A 22,067-nucleotide genomic window follows, 5' to 3' on the forward strand; every position below is an offset into this window, starting at 1 on the left:
GTGGGGAGTGATGAAGGTGTGGCAATGGGTGCCCTCCTGCTCCTGACCAAACAGCTGGTGGGTGGCCTCCAGGTGTGCTGCTGGGGTGTGGTAGGCTTTGTCCCTGTGTGTCCTCCTGCCCACAGAATACCAGAGCCACTAGCTGCGTCTTCTTTCCACTCTCCCATGGGAAGAACATCATGCTAAAGAGAGGAAAAGGGAACACACAGGAGGGAGGATGACCTACACCTAGGAGCTGGGATCCCACGGGCATCGCTGGATTTTGCATGTATGGCAAAATAGAAACAGTTGTGGAAGCATCAGATAGAGCCTGAGTTCCTTTGGGTGACAGGATGCTTTGGCTTGAGTGGAAATTTTGAGAGTTTGACCCTAGCTCTGGCATTTTCCAGTCAAAGATGTCACTGTAGGCAGTTGCTCCAATGGGCAGGAGTACGACAGCCAGCAACATTCCTCCTCAGCTACATTTTAAAAGAAGACCGTGGCTTGTTCCTGTGTTTATGATGAACCCTGTGCTACCTATGTGTGCCCCACACTCCCAGGAAACAAGCCACACAGATTTATTCAGAGGACTGGCTACGAGCTGGAGGAACACGCAATTCCCAATGTTAGTGGCTTAAACATTTGAAGTCTGAGCTATCCTTGCTTGTCCAAAGTTCAGCACCCTACAATGCACACCAATTTAAAGAGCACAAATTGTGGTTTTCTGTATTCTCGTGACCTCTCATCTGTGCAGGAATCTCTGGGTTCCAGATCCTTGATTTAGAAACCTGAGTTTTCTTAAGCATCATTTTAGGCACCTAGTTCCTTTATTGGATTTGTAGGTTAATCATTTTGTGACCTGACTTTCTTCTCTTTAAGATGGGGATAATCTTGGGTACTTACCTCAGAGCTGGGATGTGAGGTTATGTTCCATACTGCATGAAAATGTGTAACCATGTTCTGATATTATAGAAGTGCCAAAATCCATACTGATCAGATTAAGAAGCAGAGCAACTTACCTGCTAAAGCTGTATTAGCATTCTGTGCTATTGAGGTACTTTTCTATAATCCTTAGGGAATTTCTTAAGGAAAGAAAAAATAATGATGTGTGTATTTAATGCTACTGAAAGCAAAAAGTTGTACAAATTCAGAATTTTCCCTAAGCTAAGGTATACAATACTGGAAGGTAGATGAAGCATCTACATTTAAATATATTTACTTATCTCTAAGTAGCTAAAACTTTTGATCTTGATGCTATTTTTGATGCTTTCAAAATTGCTGAAAACACAAATTGTCCTTTTGGACTAAGATTTCTGATGTGTACATGTTCAAATTCATCCTCTGATTTCTAGTAGGATGACTCTGGATGTCATTTCATTGGTGGAGCTCCCTGAAGTGACTAATATAATCAAGTCTATTATTTTTCTTTTTCAAAAGATTGTGGAGACCACAGCCATGTCAAAGATGCACAAAATGTTTTTAGCAACATTGCTGTATGGAATTGCAGCAGAAATTACCTTTTTTGGTTTACAGGTATTTTTGTACTGCAAATCCTCCAGTTACCTGAATGGAGCTGTAAGAGAAGTTGCATGTACCTAGGATATCTTAAAGCAAATGCATCAATATCCATAATTTTTCAAAGACATTTCTGGAAGTGAAATTTTCTTCTGTAATCTATTTCATTAGTCTGTCAACTATTTTGATGTATTTGTTGCTTACTTTATTCATGTGAAGAGAAAGGGTATCATGTCACTCAAGTCATGTTTGTATTAATCACTTGAATATACCTTCTTTGTCTCCAGGTGCTGGTGTTTTTTACATAGATATAATACAAAAAGCTATTTCTAAGCTGATTTTTTTTCTATGTGCTCAGATATTTTTTGGTGCTGTCGAAACTGCAGTTAGGGGGACTTTCAATATTGTATGCTGTAGGTAGGAATGAAACCCTGATTCCTGATTTAAAAATCTAAATGTTTCATATTTGTCAACAAACCACTTGTTCTCAAGGCAAATAACTTTTACTGGGAAATGATGTTTTAAGTCTAAATATCATTTTCCAAGTAAAATATCAATAATGACTTAAGAAAAGAAATAGTAAGGTATTTTTTTAAGCTGCATTGACAATTCAAGTTACCCCACTATTTTTTTCTTACTTAGGGAACCATTGTGCATTTGATTAATAGTGTAAAGTATTTCATCTTCTTGTTGTGAGAGGCTTGAAAAACAGGAATAAACATGACAGAAGTACTTTCAAATCCTCTGCAAAATTGTAATTATCATTTTGCATCGTTTGCCAGTGCTGCTCTAGAGGTCTCATCTCTGCTGGCATCCTGGTTTCTCCACAAAGATGTAACAAGTCAAGGGTAAAAATTGCAATAAGAACAAATTCTGAACCCATGCAGCAAAATGAAGGCATTTAGATAAGCAAACAGGTAATCTACAATACGAAGGTTGCAAAATTATATTTAGTGCATTTCTATGTAGTCATACAAACAGAATTTCCAAGATTAAAAAAAATTTAAGAAAAAGTATTATGGAAAGAGAACATTATATCAGATGGACCCCAGTCTGTCTCTGAACTGTGACTACTATTGTTATAGTCACTTAATGTAATTTGTATGTAGGGGAAAGTCTGAGATACCAGTTAGGAAAATTTCTATTTGATAAAACTCCCAATGTTCTTGTGAACTATCTACCATCCTAATCCATTTCCCATCTACTCCATCCCCATGACCTACTGATTTCCAGTCTCATCCGTTTCCTTGGTACCCTTTCCCTGATTTTCTCAACCTAGTTTCATTATCCAGTCAGTCAAGTGTTATCCTCATTCTTGATCCAGTTTCAGTCATCCTATTCCTTGACTGACTTTACCTGCTTGGTTTTCCTCCTTTTTTTCTTTTTTTTTTTTTTTTTAATTTGTCTGCTCTTGGCAATTATTTCCGCAAGGCAGATTCAGCTCTCGCCTCTTCACACAGCTACTTCATTCCTGTAGTCCTTCATACTTCCAGGAGGTCAGAAGGGGAGGAATTGAGACCACAGGATCAACTATCCTCTTTTTTTTTCCAGTTTCCAGTGCTCCTGTGGTCCATAACATCACTCTTAGCCCACATGGAATCAGAATCCAGCACAAAGTGGCATGAGAGAAGCTGGCTGTAAAGCTAGTTTTGTGTCTCTCAGACAAGGCTGAAGGCTGAAATCTAATATTTCACTGACTCATTCCATGGCCAGGCCTGGACAAATTTTTCAAATGAAGAATGATTCCCTGGCACAAAGCTTTAGAACCTTTCAAACAAGTGCAATAACCACTTGCTTGGCTTACCCGCACACATGTATTTTTCCCTAGTCATCATCACGGAAATAGTAAAATGTTTTTAGCTAAAACCTTCTCCAAAATTCAGGAAGAAGCAGCCTTCCAGCCAACAAAACTGTAGACCAAATTATAGTTTAAGGATGTGATGTTCAGTGGAAGGACAGATTTTCTGATGCAGTGGGAGAAACAAAGCAGCATAAGGTGGGAAATAGCAATGGCTGACAGTGTTGCACATTTAAATGGCTAAGATGTGCAAAGGCCAGGAACACCAGCCTTGACAGAATTAGATACTAAACCAGTGGAAGTCTGTGGATGAAGTAGACTCATGCTGATTTACATCTGATGAGCCTATTTTTCCCCCTTTAAAACTCCCAAAGCATCAACTTGGGAGGAAGCATCTCCTTTATTATTTTTTAAAATCATGTAAGAGCCAGCTACATTAAAAAAGCAGGAAAATGTTATTATTCAGAAAAAGAAACTTCTTTTTATACTGGAAAAAGATCATATAATGAAAAAGACAGAATAGGCTGTTGCAAATTGACATCTGGGGATATCTAACTCCTGCTGCGTTTAGAACATATTAAAAATGCGATGGACAATCCAATTCTGGAAGTTTGATAAGTCTGTTGTAAAGGACAGGCTAAAAACAAAGAAGTTCTGATTTGCTGTTAATGGCAGATTGTTGATGCTGGTGCACAGTGCCCTGAAAATTTCACTATTGCAGGATCTTTTTTTTCTATTCTAAATGAGACAAACACCCCTACACCAACAATCAGTGGATTATCTCTGCAGGGATCAGCTCCTCATGTGGTTAATTTAATAGCAGAGCAGTGTCTCTGAATTCAAGATTTTCTTCTAAGTGGAGCCTGGTATCGCAGAAAAAATAGAGAGGCTTAGACAGAGAGAGCTGCAGAGAGAGATAGAGCAAAGGTACTCTAGAAATTTTCAGTAATATTTTGGGATGAGAAAAATACCACTAAATTGAAAAACAGTAAAAAAGAAGGAAGGAAAAGAGAAAGACGAAAAAGAGAGGTGGGTCATGAAAGACTGGGAAATAATTTGGAGCAGTCACATTCCCAAAAGTACATATATATTGCTATAGCATAGACATTTATGCATTAATTTTACATCTTCATAAATCAAAGTGCTTCTATTATGCAAATCAGATCAAAGCTACTTAAAACACAGGTCACTTCACTGCAAGCAGTAGCTCTTGTTCTAGTTTTATTGTAGCATCAATTGTAATAAAAATATCGTCCCAGCAAATGTTCCCTTTCAGCCAATTTAATCAATTCTGAATAATATACTCATTTCTTTCCACCATCAGTGTCATTTCCAAGAAGAGGCATCATTCTTTATCTTTCTTTTTTTTTTCTTGTTAATTTTATTCATCTTCTGGTTAGCATACTCAATAATATTTATAATTTATGCCCAACCATGATAGAGTTTGTATGCTGTTGAGAGGTATCATTATTTTCATTATGGAAGCAATCAAATGTTTGCATGTATGCATAAAGTCATGGCAGGATACAATAGCAGAAATATAAATCTGGTAATTAGTAGTAATAACTGCATAGATTGTTTAGGTAAAGGTCACATAGAAAACTCTGAAAGCCACAGAGTGACAGATGTATGTCATATGGAAGGGTTTATTTCTGTCATTTCATGAATTTGAGCACCTCATTTAGTGTGCTCACTACCTTAAGCCACCTATTTTCCCAGTTATTCCCCACATCCCTGATAGCCCTCCACTGGACTTTCATGTATACCTCCATGTCCCTCTGAAATTGGGGGATCCAAGACTGGATGTAGAACCTCAGGTGTAGCTCCACAGCACCAAACCTTCAATCAAAGGTGAACCCAACCAGCCCCTCCTGCTGATTCACACACACCTCTGCTGCTTCTGTCTTCCAAACCTGGATGTTTAAAAGAAAGATTGAAGAAATAGGAAAAAAAGAATGAAAAAAACCCCACAAACTCTCCCTTGTGAGATTTTTTTATGCCAGCCTACACATGCAGAATTTATTTCTACAAACTTTTTAAAAGAATAAGTCACTTCCCCAGTATCCATTCCTGTTTTGGTTCTTACACTTCATCCTTCAGCATTGACAGTTATGGGTTTAGGATCCCATCATCTGAAGCCTCACTTGGGCATTTGTGCTTTTTTTGGACTGTGAAGAAGACTAACAGAAAATTATCTTATCCCCTTCAATTTTGTAAAAATAGATTTCCACACTAGCCCCAGTTTCTAGATTTGGTGACCTGCCAAAAGATACTTCTCCTAGTCATTCTCCTGCCCACTTGTTAGCAGAAAACACCAAGTGAAAAGATGAATTTTACAGAATTGGCTTTGTATCAACGTAGTTGGTGAGGGAATTGCTGTCATTTGTGCTTACTCTGTGCAGTGCTTTCAAAGTCCTTCAAAACCTGAAGACATTATTTTTTGAATCAAAGGATTTCTCCAAAGATATACATGCCTTTGATAGGCTTCCTACATAGGGAGACTGTTTTAAATTAGGGATTACATTTCTCTAAATCCAGAAATTTCATCCTTTGTAATAGCTCATAATTACATACAGCCCCTTACGCCCACATATACCCCACTGAGTAGACTTAAAATCATATAAAAACATTTACATTCCAATAGTCTTTGTTATGAAAAAGGGGATCTAAGCCATACAACATAAAGCATCACAGTAACACAGTTTCCATTATCACACCTCCTTGGGTTTAAAGCAAAATCTTCCATAATTATGAGGTATGTTGACAGGCAAAATGTAATATCAAACAGTTTTATATGGAAACTCAGGAGTTATATACTAGGAGCTTATTTTGTTCTGGCATTCAAATTTAAAATACTACTGTTAATTAACACAATTATAATGTGTGTCCCATTGTATAATTGCAAGTATTGGGATTCTTCCTTTGTAAGTAATCTACTTACATATGTCATTTGCAGTTGTGTGCAGAAAGCAAACCCTGTAAAGAAAATGCCTTTATTCAAACTGATGAGACATTCTTATTTTAAAATGTTCCACAAAATTAAAATTCCATTCAAAACCCAGAAGTAAATTGGATTTTCCAGACTGCCTCCTTTCTTTGTTTTTTGCGTTTTGACATTTAGTCGGTAGCCATGGCAGCCAGTAAGAATGATTGTGGAGCATAAAGATGTAGTTGCACATATTTGGCTTTGGGTTAAGTACATTAAATACATGGGAATTGCTCAAAATCAACCCATAAACTTACACAAATCTAGCTTTATATACATATATATATATATAAACATATATATACATATACACATATATATACTTTTTATGTATAGACATATATATAAACTTACTAATTAATGATTCTATGTGTTTGGTTTTCAGACCCTATAAAATGTGTTTTCTAGCCTATATATGGAATGATTAGTTTTGAAAGATACTATCTACAGCACTCACAGCAGTATATTTTCTCTTAAATGGATTCTTCTGATATTTGTGGTGTGAAAATAACTGTGATAGGTTTTGCGCTCAGTGCAATGACTCAACAAGCAAGGAACACATTTAATTACTGGAATGCAAAGATTGAGAGTCAACCCTACAAGAAGTTGAAATTGCATTTATATCACATTGTGCAAACAAAAATTTCTACTTAGCTGATTGCCCTGCTTCTTTTTTTTTCTTTTTGTCTAAAGAAAAAAAATTTTAAAAGGCACCTTCCATTTTATCTGGCTTATTGTTCTGAGCCTCAAGACACAGCTAAATAATATTTTGGCCTTCATTAGTTCAAAGCAAAATTTTGAAAATACTGGAAGACATTAAAGCTATCTGCACTTTGGAATGGCACAGGTTAATGATGTGTTTATAAAATGTATATGAGTTATAAAAATGTCATATATTATGTCAGAGCTGTAGTTCTGTTAAAAGCATGTGCTTATCTGAGCCAGAAAAATAGCAAGAATCAGCCTGTCTGCTAATGGAAAGTGTCACTGTGGTAATCTAGCTCTGGTCCCTTGATTGAGGTACTTCACAACAGCTGAATGATGAAAACAGAAAAAGTTGCATTCCTGGCCCATTCTTTCCTAATTGTTTGCTTTTCCTGAACCATTTTGAGCCATTCCTTTCCTTAATGCTGTATCAATGGCTTGCTTTCAAAGCATGTGGGCAGTTCTGCTAATACTTGCTTTCTGGAGAAGCTCAGTATGAACAATTTGACTAATCTCACCACAGAGGTGAGGGGAGGGACTTCATCAAGTAATGCCAGGTACAAGTCCAGGAAGGATCTGTGTCCAGATGAAAAGAAACAGTGGCAGAACTCCGATTTCCATCACCAAGATTGGCAGTACGCAAGGTGATGTCATTAGTCTCCAGGGATGATAAAAAAATAGCTTGAAGTAAAATCAGACTCAGTGTCAAGTGTCAGTGGGTGGTGCATGGCCAGATGATGCACAACCAGGACGTGTTTGCCCAGCCAACATAAAGGGATAAGGGTGATGCAAATTTAAGTCAGTGGAAGCCTCTGAAGACATCACGTTGAAAAACTAAATAAAGGCCTCTGTTCCAAATACACACATGGATGACAGTGAGATTCAGATAAATAAAATAGTGGCAACCATCTCTCTCACACCTGCTCTAGTAACCCAGTCTTACTGTGCTGGAACAGAACCCATTTGTGATTCATGCCTTGGGAGGATGTTGTTTGATCATAGTGGCTGCGTGACTAAACCATTGCCATTCTATTTCATCATATTGGATTTGCATCCTCCCTCAAGGCTGCAGACAGCACCTGTAGTGCCTGCAGCACTGCAAAGAGGTGTCACTTATACAGAATTCAGGAGAGCTCTGTTCCCCATGGGGCTTTCCTACAGAATAGGTCTGTGTCCCAAGGCATTTCTTTTTTCATGTCTGTGACATTTTATCCTGCAGCATCCCTTCCCTCTCCTTCTCACTCCATAAACTCTTTGGCATAGGGTGTTTTCTTCTGACACATTTTTACAGAAAGTAGCACAGATCTCAGCTGGGCCCCCGCATACTCCCACAAAGTGGTGATGAGATGACCTTAAGCGCATACTGGGAGGCAGCAGCCATCCCTGATAGCCCAGTTCTGGATGTACTGCTGGGTTCTCTGCTTGAGACACCAGAGGAGATTGGAGTGCCCAACACAAGGACTCCAAATTTCACTTCCCACCAGTGCTAGCTTCAGCACCAAGCTGCAGACACGATGCTGCTGTGGTGGCTGAAGCCTGCATGCTGCTGAGGGAAAGTGGGCTGCTTGCAGGCTTGGCAGCTTCCAATCTGTAACTTGCTTCTCCCCACCCCACACTTAGAAAGACACTGAAGAAGTTCCAGCTCCTTTGCACATCCTTCCCTGGTGCTTCAGCCGCCAGCATGGCCCCAGAACCAAGGCAAGCACCACAGGGAACAGCTGGGCTCGGGGAGCTCCTAGGCACTGCATGTCCACTTCTGAGGGAGGGATCATCAATCTGGGATTGTCTATTGCAGGGAAGTCCTGAAGCAAAGTCCACTATGCTGATGTTACAGAAGGCAAGTACAGTTGGTAGCCCCTGTCCCAGGAATGCTGAGCCAAAATAACCTGCATGCAGCAAGGCTGGGGTGGTTCTGTTGAGAAGAGTCTTTGAAAATCCTTCTGCTTCCCTGGCCTTCAGACAGGTACATCAGGACTCCTGAAAACACTGGTTTCTAGCCTGCATGTAGATGGACATCATGGTTCAGTGGTGCCTACCAGGAGGGATCTTCAGAGCCATGCTAATGGAAATTTTGGAGTGAAATATCTGGCTTTTTAAGCCTTTTTATATGTAACCTGTCTCAGAAGTGTAAAGGAGATTAATGTCTGTGTCCTGGTGAAAGGGGCATACAACCCTTCAGGCATACAGTGCAAAGGAAATGCGTTACACACCCTGAGCACTAAATCATGGCAGGCAAATCCATCCATTCAAAAACTCCAGAGCTCAAGGTTTTGTTTCTTAAATCATTCATATAAGACTCTAAGTGAGAGATCAGGAGAGAGAGATTTTTCTTGAGAACAGGAAAATTAGTGATAGAATCAAACCCAGAACAATACATGGAGAATCCTTACTACTACTTTAGCAGGAGTCCTCAGCTAAAAGTAAAACAGATTTTTCTGTAAGCCATGACAGAGCCAAGCTTGCTACAATGCCAGTCAAAAGAAGCTGTTTGCCCCAGGTGCAGATATGTAACAAAACCAACAACGGTTCTTGAGGAGGCAATTTGAGCCAAATAAGGAAGGTTATTTTCTCCTGGTCTTGCTGCTTTCCCCCTGGTTCTTGCTGAAAGCCTGTTCACTTTTTCCATCCAGTCCACATTCAGGAATATTACTTTGGTTCAAATCATCCCATTGCTGAATTTCCACAGACTTTTTTGCTTCCAGTGAATACAGGAGACAGTGGGTAGCAGAATGGTTCCTGGCTGGGGCTGCCTTAATAGTTTTCAAATTTTGATGTTTGCATGACTTTCACACTTAAGTGATAATCAGAAATTATCTGTGTCTCTGGAGGTCTCTTATGAAGGTAGGTGTAAGGTCAGTCTCTTAAACATCAGTATCCTGCCAAATCATCTGAATAGCAAGGTTTGAACTTCTGACTGCACAAAAATTAAACAGTCATGTTCAGTTAACCAGCAGGAAATAAAGCTGTCTTAGGACTACTGTAGCCTTTAAGTTCATTCTTCACTCTTCATCCACCTCATTGTTTTCAAAGTCTGTTTTAGTAACTTACATCCTTTCCTACACAGAAAGCTCGTGGGAAGAAAACTGGGGGAAGACAGATGGGTGTCACAGATATATTTTATGAAATATCCTTTCATTAGGATCTTTTTTCTGAGAAGCTGGGAAGTTTCAGCTTCTCCGTGTTTTGCTGCTTTGGAATGTGGTTTGTAGGGTTGTTTACCCAGCATGTGAAATTGTTTCTACTTGATGACCAATCATGGTCCGGCTGTCTCGGACTCTCTGGTCAGTCAAAGATTTTATTATCATTCCTTTCTATTCCTTTCAAGCCTTCTGATGAAATCCTTTTCTTCTATTCTTTTAATATATAATTTTCTTTTAAAATAATATATATCATAAAATAATAAATCAGTCTTCTGAAACATTGAGTCAAGGTTCTCATCTTTTCCCTCATGCTGGGACCCCTGCGAACACCACCACAGATGGGATGTAGAGGTACAGAGAGAAATGTGGTGAAGGATGCCTTGTAAAGGCAAAGCAGACCTTAAAGAAGACTGTATTTTCCCCTTGTAAAAAAAAAATATCTCTGGAATTTTTTGTTTTCACCTTGGTTGAAGTTCTCTTAAGTTCAAACACATTTCAAGAGGGCCAAAGTCCTCTGTATTAGTACTGGCTCCTTGGCCTTCCCCTCAGCCCCAGAGGATTTCTGGAACTGAGCTGCCAAGGGCTTCTTCATGCCAACGTGATTCATGGCTCTGCAAAGGGTGGCTCAGAAGAGAGTGCAGCATCTGCTCTGCCACTGCCATGGACCAGTTTCTGCAGTTGAAGAAGGAGGAGCAAGCCCATGGCTGTCTTGTCCTGTCTGCCCATGTTTCCTGCAGCAGGCAGTGTGGTGGGGCTGTGGGGCCCCAAGTGCACTGACAGGCACTGAACAGGCACATGTCTGCTGTGCTCCCTCCACACGAGGAGGAAATGTGTGTGCCTCCATTTCAGTGACTGGAAAGCACAATGCAACTACAACAGAGTCTGCATCAGTGTTTGTTTGGAGTGATCATGACACTTTACATCTTAAGATGCTGACATCATAAAGTGAGCAAAGACATTTGACTCTCACCACGCACAGTAAGTAAAAACCAAAGACATGGTACTTGAAGTACTCCAAAAGATCATAATCATGATCAATGATAGATTAGGTTGTAAAATCTGGAGCAGTTTTTAATGAGACCTGTGCCATTCTCCAATCTGCATGTTTGCATGCATTTGTATCCCTGCACTAGAATTCAAGAAAACCATTACTGGACAGTCTTTCCATAAGCAAACAGCCTCTTGTGTATTCCACAGGATGGGTTTTCCAGCCAGATCCCGTGCTGTAACCTAAATTATGCTGTGGAAATGCTATGCCAGGCCTTGCACTAGGGGACAGGGTTTATTGGTACAATCTGACACAGTCTTAATAAGAAGCTGAAGGTCAAATCTGTTGCTTGCATTTGGTTTTTTGTGTATTTTGAAGAACTGATGCTACAGTGATCCCTGATTTCACAGCCACTATGTTCTTTTATGGATGACACTAATGCTCGATTCCCTCCCAAACCATTTTAAAGACTTTTGTTAAGAGAGTGAAATGGATGATCTTTCTGCCTAAACCCAGGAACATTAATGAGGGTTACAAAAATTAATGCTTAAAACTATTTTTTCAAACTCCCAGTTGCCACAAAGGCAGATTGGAGCTGTCCCAAGGTCTTCCTTTCTCATTTTCCAGGCATATTTTAGGAAATTCTAGAGTCACAGTTGACAGAGGAAACTCACTGGTTAGCTCTTTTTTTCCTGGATTTCTGTTTCTTGTTACTTTTTCATAGTCCCTGCTTATTCTATTGCCTAGATATAGAAATATCAAAAAAATCAGGGACAGGGGACAAAACCAAAACTCTGTTCTCATCTCCAGCTTAACCTGCATTGCAGTATATAAAGCAGTTTTAAAGACTTGGTCCCCAAAGAATGGCCCCAGGTGAGTGGGAGTCCTGTGCCACCATTCTCTGCAGTGAAGTAGGTAAGCACTGTAGGGATTAAAGAGTCCCTAAGCTGTGAAGCAGCTTTATTTTTGTTGGGGAAACTGGAAAAGTACACATAAAGATAAGATTGTGAGATGGACTCAAACTAATACTCTGGTGGGCAGTGTTCTGAATTCAGAGTAACAAAATGAGCCCCACCTATGTGAACCACCAAAATGAGATGTCACTCATGGCTGAGAATAAGGAGTGGATATGATATATTTACTGCAGGGGCTTTTGCTTTCATTCTCTCCATCACTGGTGACTCCATAAGCCTATGAACATCCTTTGGTTTCCTGACACTGAAGATGGATTTGCTGGTCTTAAGACAACCTAATTTGTTTGACTTCAGACATCTGAATGGGACCATCATTCTCTGGTAGTGCTAATCTCTCCCTTGACTGAAAAATAAGCTGTCATGATTTCTGCAAAGTAGCTCTCTTAAATAATGGCCAGCATTAATTAAAGTGAATCCCAGGCTAATAGATCTCAGACATGCTAAAAACTAAATGATACCTAGAAACTGTACTAGTCGTGCCCCATCTTGAATTTTAATTCTCCCAGTCCCATGTACTTGTCCAAGTACAAGCCACCACTTTAGCAGCACTCATCATGTAACTTTCTCCAAATACCCCACCAGCTATGGGAAACAACACAGCTGGGATTGTATAATGTCCCCTTGTTTGGCAGAAAAGGGTGCAGCACATTACTAAAATGGATTAGTAAAAATAAAATTGTAAATTACTGGTCAACAGATTGTGGCTGTTGGTGTTCACAAAATTATATGACTTAAAGCATTGCCTTGACAAACCAAAAGCTCTAGCACCCCAGAGGGAGCATTACCAAAATGATACTTGTAACAAACCACATCGTCAATAACATCCATCAGAAATCCATATAAAGGATGGGTGTGATAGGTCTTCTCTATCTGCATGTCATACTTAATCTCAATTCTTAATGCTTCAGTGTCTGCCAGAGGAGGAAACTAAGCAGAATTTCAGTTCAGTCTCAGAAGGGCAACTATCACACAGGCTCCTGTCGAGGGAGCACAGGGCTGAGCTGTGTTATGGGTTCCACACTCTGACCATGGGCAATGTGCCAGTTTCCTTTTCCTTCCAGGTGTACAGAATTTCAAGAACTAGTTGGCAAATGGTATTTGAAATGTCAAAATACAGTAACATTACAAATTCATGTACATGACGTATACATATAATGTATGTGATTAATATTTATATATATATTAATGTGTGTATAAAATACATTTCTTATTTGTGGGCCAGATTCAGTAAGGAAAAAATAATCAACACATTTTCCTATATCAGATGTTAATTATAAGTAACATTAACACTTTTCTCCCTTTATGTGTTAAAAATAGCCTTGCTTATGAATAATGGTCTCTGCTGTGACACAGCAATCTGTCTGAGTTGTGTTTGCCAAGGAACAAAATGTGACCCAAATTGCCCATGGCCTGTCAGTTAGGACAGATTTTCATTTTACAGTGTAAACTGTAAAAGATTCCTTATAGCTATTGGATAGCAGATGAGGACAGACAGTAAGGGTTTAGCAGTGCTTTCCTTAACCTTCCCATTTCTCCCAGCAGTAAATGTAAATAGGTGGTTGCTGGCTTCTAATGGCAGCCATAGCACTCCACCTTAGCAGCTTCATTCATTGGGCAGGTGAGCTGCAGGACTGGCAATGGGTGCAGCCCTTTTCTGTCATTAGCAGAAGAATACAGGATATATCTGAATAAACATATTATTTGAGATCAGTAGAGCATTTTCAAAGAGGATCATCAAAACACCCCAGCTGACCATGCTTTGGTTCATGCATCAGAGCAATCTTGGAGCACAAACAAGTTTAGTTGATAGGTATTGAAACTGGGAGGTGTGTATTAGCAGTACATCCACTGTGCGCCAGGCTCTAATGGTTGTTCAGAGCATGGGACCAGACTAGCCTCAAGAAAAGATCTCCAAAATTATACAACATGGGCATGAAATCCTTAGAATGGTTTCCTGCTGTCCTTCCCTTCTTGCTCATCAGTTTTAGGACTGGAACCCTTAAAAGGCCCCTGAAGGTCTTAGACAGATGAGCAAGTAGAGCCCAAAAAGGAAGAGGATGGATGTTCACCCAACAGAGGGAGTTGTTTCACAGTTTCTAAATACAGCTGTTAAAAATAATTCCACAAGTTTGAGAGAAAGGGTGAGGTTGGCTTGAAACAATAATATTAAGATGCATTTGGGACTTTTTCAGAAAAAAAATAAAATCATGCACTTTTGATTTTCAAAGCCATCTGAGTTTAATCTCTTCTGAAGCTGTCAAACATTTAGGGGCATTTGATAATATTTCTAAGGTTTTCTCTGCAACTCTGAATATGAGGGGCTTATTCTTAAAAAGTAGATGAGGTTCTAGAATAATCACACAGTTTCAGAATTCAAGACCTATGAAACCTAGTATATTCACAGCAAAACTACAAGAAATGCTAATATTTTTGGTTTTAGCAAAAATCAGTGTTCTTAATGCATATAAACATTTAGATCTTGCTGCATATAACTAAAAAGATTCTGTTGCCATCTTTTGTCAACATTGTTCTTGCCTAGCAATTTCCCTATCAAAGCTTTTGTAGTATTACGATTACCATCATTTACTCTCCTTCATTTAACTTGCACAGTTAATGGAATGATATGTAGCCTACATGACTGCACAAGGAAGGATATAATTAGAAAGCCATTGGAAACACATTTGGAAAATAAACTTCATTGCAATCACTGCTGGTCTTCAAGGGTTTTGAAGAGCTCCTCTATGAGGCAGGTAATTTTAGTGCCTCTTTCAGGTTGCACAAGAGGTCCTGTGCAGATTGCACAAATGCTCTGCCCTAGGTTGTGTGGTCTGTGTGTGCTGCTTTCTTAACAGAAAACCTTCTTGAGATAACAGGCTTCCATTGCTAAAACACTAACCCCTGGGATTTGGGAAAGTACAGTTATCTCCCTATCTAACCTGTGTGACATGGGTTTTTAATCCGACTGTTTTAATTCAGCCATTTTTATCTGACCACCAACTGGGCTAACATTACTGCTTTCAGATTTTTTAACGTGGATTAAGGAAGTGTTTAAGGAAAGGAGAGCTGAACAAAGCAGGGCCCCTGCTATTCAGAGCTGAGCCTGATCAAGGGGGACAGGTCATCACAGTGTTGATGCTGGACACCAGAGGAGGTGTGTGCCTCTTCAGGTCCTTTGGCACCCTCAGCCCTTAAGTCTACAACAGGAAAACCAGCGTTTGCCACCGTGGAAGGTTGTTTGGTCCCCAGGGCTGCAGAAGCCTCCAGAACCTCTGTGGGTATTCAAGCCAAGATCCAGCTACAGTTAAAGAAGTCTCTAGGGCAAGTGCAGACTAAATCAATACCACAAAAAAGCAAAAAGTAATTCTTGTGAAGGATGAAAAGTCATCTTAATTCTGCCAGTGGCCAGAATGAACTAAGACAATGATTTTGCCAGCATGTTTTCAGTGCAGCCATTGTACTGAAGGAAAGAGAGCTGGGAATGTTCTTGTCTTTCTCCTGCTGTGTTTTGCAGATGGAAAGCTGGGGAAAAAACCCACCTTTCTCTAATCATTTAAAATGCTGTTAGGAAGCAAAATATATTCAATGTCATGCAAAGATAAAAAATATTAACAAAGGCCTCGAAAGGCAAGATTCCTAGGATGCTGCTTTGCATGCCTTTTCCTACAAAGATATTTCAAGATATACATTTTAGCAGTGATTCAGCAGATCTTGTACAAGATTCTGCCTGTATCATCAATGGCCATGTCTTTAACACACGGCCCAGTGTCCATTTTCTCTATGTTTAGCAATCTGCCAGGGTTTGATCTGCAGCCACTCCACAACCTTGTTGCTGAGAAGAATGCAATTCCATGGTATAGGCAGCTGGCTCGGCAAGCCCTCCTCAGGGAAACGTCTGGAAAACCACAAAACGTCTGTGTGCTTGTTGGGTGGAAGTCTAAGTGAACAATTTATTATGTTTATCGTTATTCATAATTCAGCATACATCAGATGGACATGATTATAGTAAAATTAGGGAGTTCTCAATGTCTGGGAAATGATTGGTATCTGCTCTATGGCTTTGGAATGCTGAACATTTCCTTTATTGAAACTGTATTATATTACATTATACTATATTAAAGAGACATACTATACTACATCATACTTTCCAACTTCTAACTACTGAACTGAAAACCTCGTGACTCTCTGTTTGAGAGTCCCGACTCACACACGTGGATCTAATTGCTCACCTCAGGTAAACGATCTCCAGAATGCATTCCACTTGCACACAAACACAGGAGCAGTAAATGAGATAAGAATTGTTTTGATCATTCTTTTCTCTGCTTCTCTCTGTTCAGAGGGCATGTGAATGCCACACATGATTTTTCTCTTCAGAAGATTTTTGAGTAATTCCTTGCTACTTAGTTGCTACTTAGTTTTCAAACTAAAATCATGTCAATACCAAGCTTCCATGACAGCCTAAGTTCACTGAAAGCAAAGTCTTCAGTACGTTCTTAACCTCAAATCCTGTCCTTTACCAATGGTTTCTGAAAAGCTCTATCTCCTTTAGGTGATTTATTCAAGGAACATGATTGCACAAGAGGCCCTTGTGCAAAGCTTAATTAAATTATCTAATCCTTTACTGGCAGCTAGAAATTTTTTCTTGAACCATGGATTATTCAAATACCATCATACTGAGCAGCACCCAAAGGCTCTCAAACCCTCATCATCAATCTCAGGTTTCTTTCTGAGTAGGAAAAGCAAAATCAAAAACCACAAGAGCATCCACGAGAAAGGCTGATTGAGAATTTCATTTGTATCCACAATTTGAAGATCCAAGGACCATCAGATTTTCCTTTAGCAACAACAAAGGATAATTTGGTCTAAACTGTTAAATACAATACTTTGAGCCACATGTATTTTAAGCCACATTTTCACATGCTGGCAGCAAATGAGTGTCTGCCTCTGTAGATGTGATTTTGATTATAGCAGGGGTTTGTGTGATTCATCATCAAAAGATGAATTTTGAAGCACCCTGCCTTAACATCCATGTGTTATGGAGTGTGGGCAGTGGGCAGGGTGCTGCCCCAGAACCCAGAAGAGCCAGCTCCAATCTGGGCTCTGCCATTGGCTTGCCAAGCGACAAAGTATGAGACTGTTTTCTTACTTACAGGCAATTAGGCAGGGTGAGCACAGTGCTCACTGCATAATGATTATATATTTGTATGACCATTTTTACACCAGTGCCTCCTCAGTTCATGACTGGGGCCTACAGGCATTATAAAGTCAGCAAAGATAGCACCATAAAGGTAAATTACAAAGGTATTAATGGCATCAGCTAATATAGACTAGACCTGAGTATGAAAGCCACATATTTTGGCCAGTAAGTGGAGAATGAAAAGCTTTGTTTCAGGTATTAAGCATATTAAGGACATTATGCAAATGATTTGATAAATGTATCCTCATTTCTGCTTTTATTTTTAAGTTTCTGGATGATATTTTAATTTTTGAAATAATGTCCTTAGCCTACGGCCAGCTTTTCATGGCTGTTCTCAATTGCATTTGGATACGTCAAAGGAACTGTAAGAGCTTCATGTCTCTCCACCTGCCAGGGGAGAGTGGAGTCATAGCACTCTTCCAATGCTAAATGCATTTCCTGGTAGCCAAAATCACTTTCCATAAATCAGAGAGGACTGCCTGCATTATGCCCAAGGCTGAGGTCATGTAGGGGACCAGAAGCCAGTTCTGAGCATCTCACTTGTGATTTGATAAAGGTGCAATGTTGAGAAGAAATAGTTGAAAGTAAATATTCTAGAGGAATCTGCCAGGTGGGTGATGGAGTAGGCTTTCTGGTCTCCAGCCACTCACCTCAGCTCAAGATTCTCAGAGGAGGAGCTGGGGAAGTGAAGCATGCTAATCAGATCTCTCCTTTCAGCTTACAAGGAAAAGATGAAGGAGCTGTCCATGCTCTCGCTGATCTGCTCCTGTTTTTACCCGGAACCTCGCAACATGAACATCTACAAATATGATGGTGAGTGATGTTTACTGGAAGTCATCCTGCAGGTCAGAAAATGTGCTAGTGCTGGGAAATGACTCAGTTGTCCTCCTAGTCCATAGTATTAGTTGGTGAATATTTTTCTGATTTGATAATTTAATTGCTGGTTTGGGCAATTAATTTCTGTGCAGTGTGCAGTAGCCACAATGGTGGATATTGTTCCTAATAGGAGCTAACTAAACTTTTAACAATAACCCTCTCATACTGAGCTGTTCTTTCCCTACTCCCCATTTGAGAATTACAGCTCTTCATAGGTGGCATAATTCCCAAGAAAATGAAGAAAAAATGAAAGGATGCCTAAAAAATTAACCAGCTTGGGCATTGCTTGCAGGGGGTGTGAAATGGCACAGAACCTTAATATGCATCCAAAATTGCTGTAAATTTTTTATCTTTATGAGATTAAGGTATAATTAAGCAATTACAAATAAAATGGAATGTACTCCCGAGAATAGTTTTCAGCCCATAATCTGCCATTGCATTTAAAATGCCCAAGGCAAAGATGCTAAATCATTTGTCTGTGCTTCTGATCCTGCTCTGATATCAGTGCTGTTTCTCTCCTGAATACTGCTGGTGTATTAAGGACTTACAATTTCCTACCTTATTGTGCAGACATGGAAGTGAAACAAATCAACAAACGTGCCTCAGGCCAGGCCTTTGAACTGATCCTAAAGCCGCCTTCTCCAGTCTCAGAAGCACCACGAACTTTAGCTTCTCCAAAGAAGAAAGAACTCTCTCTTGAGGAGATCCAGAAAAAGCTGGAGGCTGCAGAGGAGAGGAGAAAGGTACCTTTCCCTACAAAATTATGCTAGTAATTAGACATGATTTAGTGTACAGAATAGCAGTTGAGTTTCCTGTCTCTTTGTGTGTTTTCCATTGCGATCACTGAGTCATGGTAGCCTGCATGGACAAAAATCATCAATATGTTTATAGAAATGAATTAGTTCATTGTCCTTCAGCAGCTTTCAAGCAAGCCTCACTGGTCTCAGAGCTGGGGAAGCATGCATCACCAAATAGACCTAGCTTCAGACAGGGGCCAAGTGGGCTCATATGCACTTGCTTACAATGTGAGCATACCTAATGCTTCATTCAGGGCATTAAAGCCCTGCATCAATTGCACTGGTATCAAAGCCAGTGCAAGTATTTTGTCTGAGTTTAAGAGGCAGATCTGCAATTCAAGCAGATGCTCTTGGTGCTACCAGATCTTGACTCCTCGTAGCATCCATGGAAATTATTTACAGGGTCTGCATAAGGCCTCTAAAATGTCTTATTTATGCAATATAGAGGAACACCCTGAGTAGAATGAGTTTGGGATCATTCCCACACACTTGAATGAAGACACTAGCATGGCACAGATGCTAAGAGACATTTCTAGCAGTTTCAGTAGTGATGGAAATTGGCTTTCTAGGGTTTTGCACAGACTACATCTTCCCCTCTTTATGATCCTACCCACAATGGTAAAACTCTGTTTCATAATCACTAAGTTTGTCACATGGCATTTGGAAGAGTTGTTACACCTTTCTCACAAAAGTTGGCACAAAGGCAGCTGGAAATACCCATTAACGGCTTATTTGCCTTTCAGCGTGACTGATGTGTTGAAGAGGTCTTCCTTTTCTCTAAGTTAGAGCTAAATCAGGCTGCTTTTTCTTTTTACTTTTTACAAAGAGAAAAAGACAAACTCCAGATTAGATAAAACAGAAGATGACAATGAGACACTTACCACAACCAGCCTGAATTGCCAGGCTGGAAATTATCAGTGTTCTATATACACACAGCATTTGTGGTGTGCTGCACCATTTCAGAAAAGTCATGACTGGCTGCAATGACCACAGAAAAATTAAAATTGGTAATATATTGTCCTGGTCAATTCATGTTTCTTTGTGCTGATAAACAAAAGGAGAGAAGCAGAAGCTTTAGGATCTTTGGGCTGTTTTCTTCACCCAGGAGATCAGTGTTATTTTGTGGCAAATCAGCTTGCACAATTAAATAGGCATTAGAAACCCCTTCTACCTGCCCATGGAGTCCCTCATAGAGGGTTTCTGAAAATGAAACGAGCTTATATGTCTCTTAAGCCATTTATTTCTCGTTTAAACAATGTAATTTCTTGCTAAAACTGCTGTTAATACAGCTTTTCCTGATGTCATCAAAAACATATACAGAAGTTCAGGTACAGCATCTGTGCCACAGATAGCCAGAAAAAGCAATTCCATTCTCTTTCATTGCTGTCAGACAAGATCAGGGTCACTGCCAAGAACCTCAAGGGAATGATTACTCTGGGGTGTGGTTTGTTATGTGTCTGCTGAAGTCAGTAGATTTGGATTACTGACAGGGCTTTAAAACCTGGCACGTAGTTTGGATTTAAAGTGAAACCTGACTATTGTGGACCTCACTAATTTGAGCAATTCATCTAGATGATAACTGCGGTGTTGCTATTTTTGTCATTTTTGCTGGCTTGCTAACAATGGCTCTGTGGTTCCAGCACACACTCATTAGCACTATCACTTCTTTCAAACAAATATTTCTGCCAGAGCATTCATTTCAGTAAGAGGACATGATTGTATATCCAAGGAATTTCCATTTGCACTAGCACCTGCCGAGAGGGGTGAGCTCTTACTCATCCAAGTTATGATATTCTCCAAAAACTCAGTCTGTGAAGTTCCTGTGTGCTGAGTACAAATCCTCAAGTAAAGATACAGACACAGAATGAAATAACAGCAATAAAAGGCCTGATATTATGCATATACTTGGTGAAAATTACAAATTGAATGTTTCAGAGATTTCATTCCATTGATTTCATTACTGTTCATTTCCTCCTAAAGAAAAACTCATCATGCAATAGATTGGTAATCAGTGATAGCAATAGAGACACCTGCCATTTCTTCCCCTTGATACTGTATTCATTTTGAATGAACATATAACTGAGTTATTTTAATAGACAAGATCCTCCACATTAGCATTGCAGCAGAAATTGCTGGGAAAGGAACAAAGAACAGAACAAAATGTTTCTTTACATCACTGTTAAAATCCCTGGTGTTCTCACATCTTAACTATTGACTTCATTTTTGCCCCAAAAAAGCATAGTGCAGAGAAGGATAAAAAAGCAATTAGAGGAACAGAAAATCTTCCATCGGAAGATAAATTAAACAGTCCACTTTTCAGCTTGGAAAGAGACAATAGATGAAAGATAAAATATAAGTCTACAAAGTCATGAATGGTAATGAGAAGATGAATAGGAGCAATTATATTCTATTTCACTCAATCCAAAGGGGACAAAACATTCAAAGAAATCATCAGACAGATATTTCAAAAAGGAATCATGTTTTCATGTATTGTTTATTTAAGATATATTTGTTATCACAGACTGTTTATAGGTTATTAACATGTTTTTTGGTTCAAAAATATAATAGCAAAATTGATAGAGCACTACCTTGTAGGAAATTATGTGAATGGAACTTGTGACTCAGGAAATATGGAACTTGCTGACTGCTGAAAGCTAGAGATATTTGCCCAAATTCATCTAGAGTTTCCCTCAGCATCTTCTTCCACTTTCTGCTGCTAGACAAACCAGGCTTTTTCCAAAAGCCAGCATGGCTGTTGTTATCATATTTTTCAATCTATGTACAAAGCTGTCAGGCATGTCCTTCCAGCACAATTTTATCTCAAATCAAGCTTAACTAATGGATGAGAATTGCCTTTTTGGAAAACGAGTTGCTAACGAATTTTACGCTGCTTAGGAATTAGGTTCTGCTCTGCTAATTAGGCAGTGTTCATTAATAAATGTTCAAACTCATGAGACCATCTAGAGCAATACATGCACTTCAGCAGTCTCCTGCTTAGGCTTTTTCCAGTTTGTCATTCTTGTTTATTTCCTAGTAAGCTTTTACAGGGCTCCTTTCCTTTTCTCCCATTTTCTCTACCTCACCTGACAGCCATGACCTCATACTCTCAGAGAGT

The 22,067-nt window shown here is 39.5% G+C and overlaps 1 protein-coding gene and 1 long non-coding RNA gene across 2 annotated transcripts in view; one reads left to right on the forward strand and one right to left on the reverse strand.

The window, feature by feature from the left end:
- The window catches only part of STMN2 (stathmin 2), a 39,740-nt gene that overhangs the window by 7,195 nt on the left and 10,478 nt on the right, over window positions 1-22,067 (forward strand). The window contains exons 2-3 of the mRNA XM_005479393.4: window positions 17,997-18,092; window positions 18,726-18,898. Of these exons, the coding sequence (XP_005479450.1) occupies window positions 17,997-18,092; window positions 18,726-18,898 (269 nt within the window). The remainder of the gene's footprint in view (window positions 1-17,996; window positions 18,093-18,725; window positions 18,899-22,067) is intronic.
- Window positions 3,326-22,067, reverse strand: part of LOC141731032 (uncharacterized) — a 49,565-nt gene continuing 30,823 nt past the window's right edge. The window contains exon 3 of the long non-coding RNA XR_012582933.1: window positions 3,326-5,205. This is a non-coding gene — a long non-coding RNA (uncharacterized LOC141731032). The remainder of the gene's footprint in view (window positions 5,206-22,067) is intronic.

Source organism: Zonotrichia albicollis, chromosome 1 (assembly GCF_047830755.1).
Source record: "Zonotrichia albicollis isolate bZonAlb1 chromosome 1, bZonAlb1.hap1, whole genome shotgun sequence".
NCBI lineage: Eukaryota > Metazoa > Chordata > Aves > Passeriformes > Passerellidae > Zonotrichia > Zonotrichia albicollis.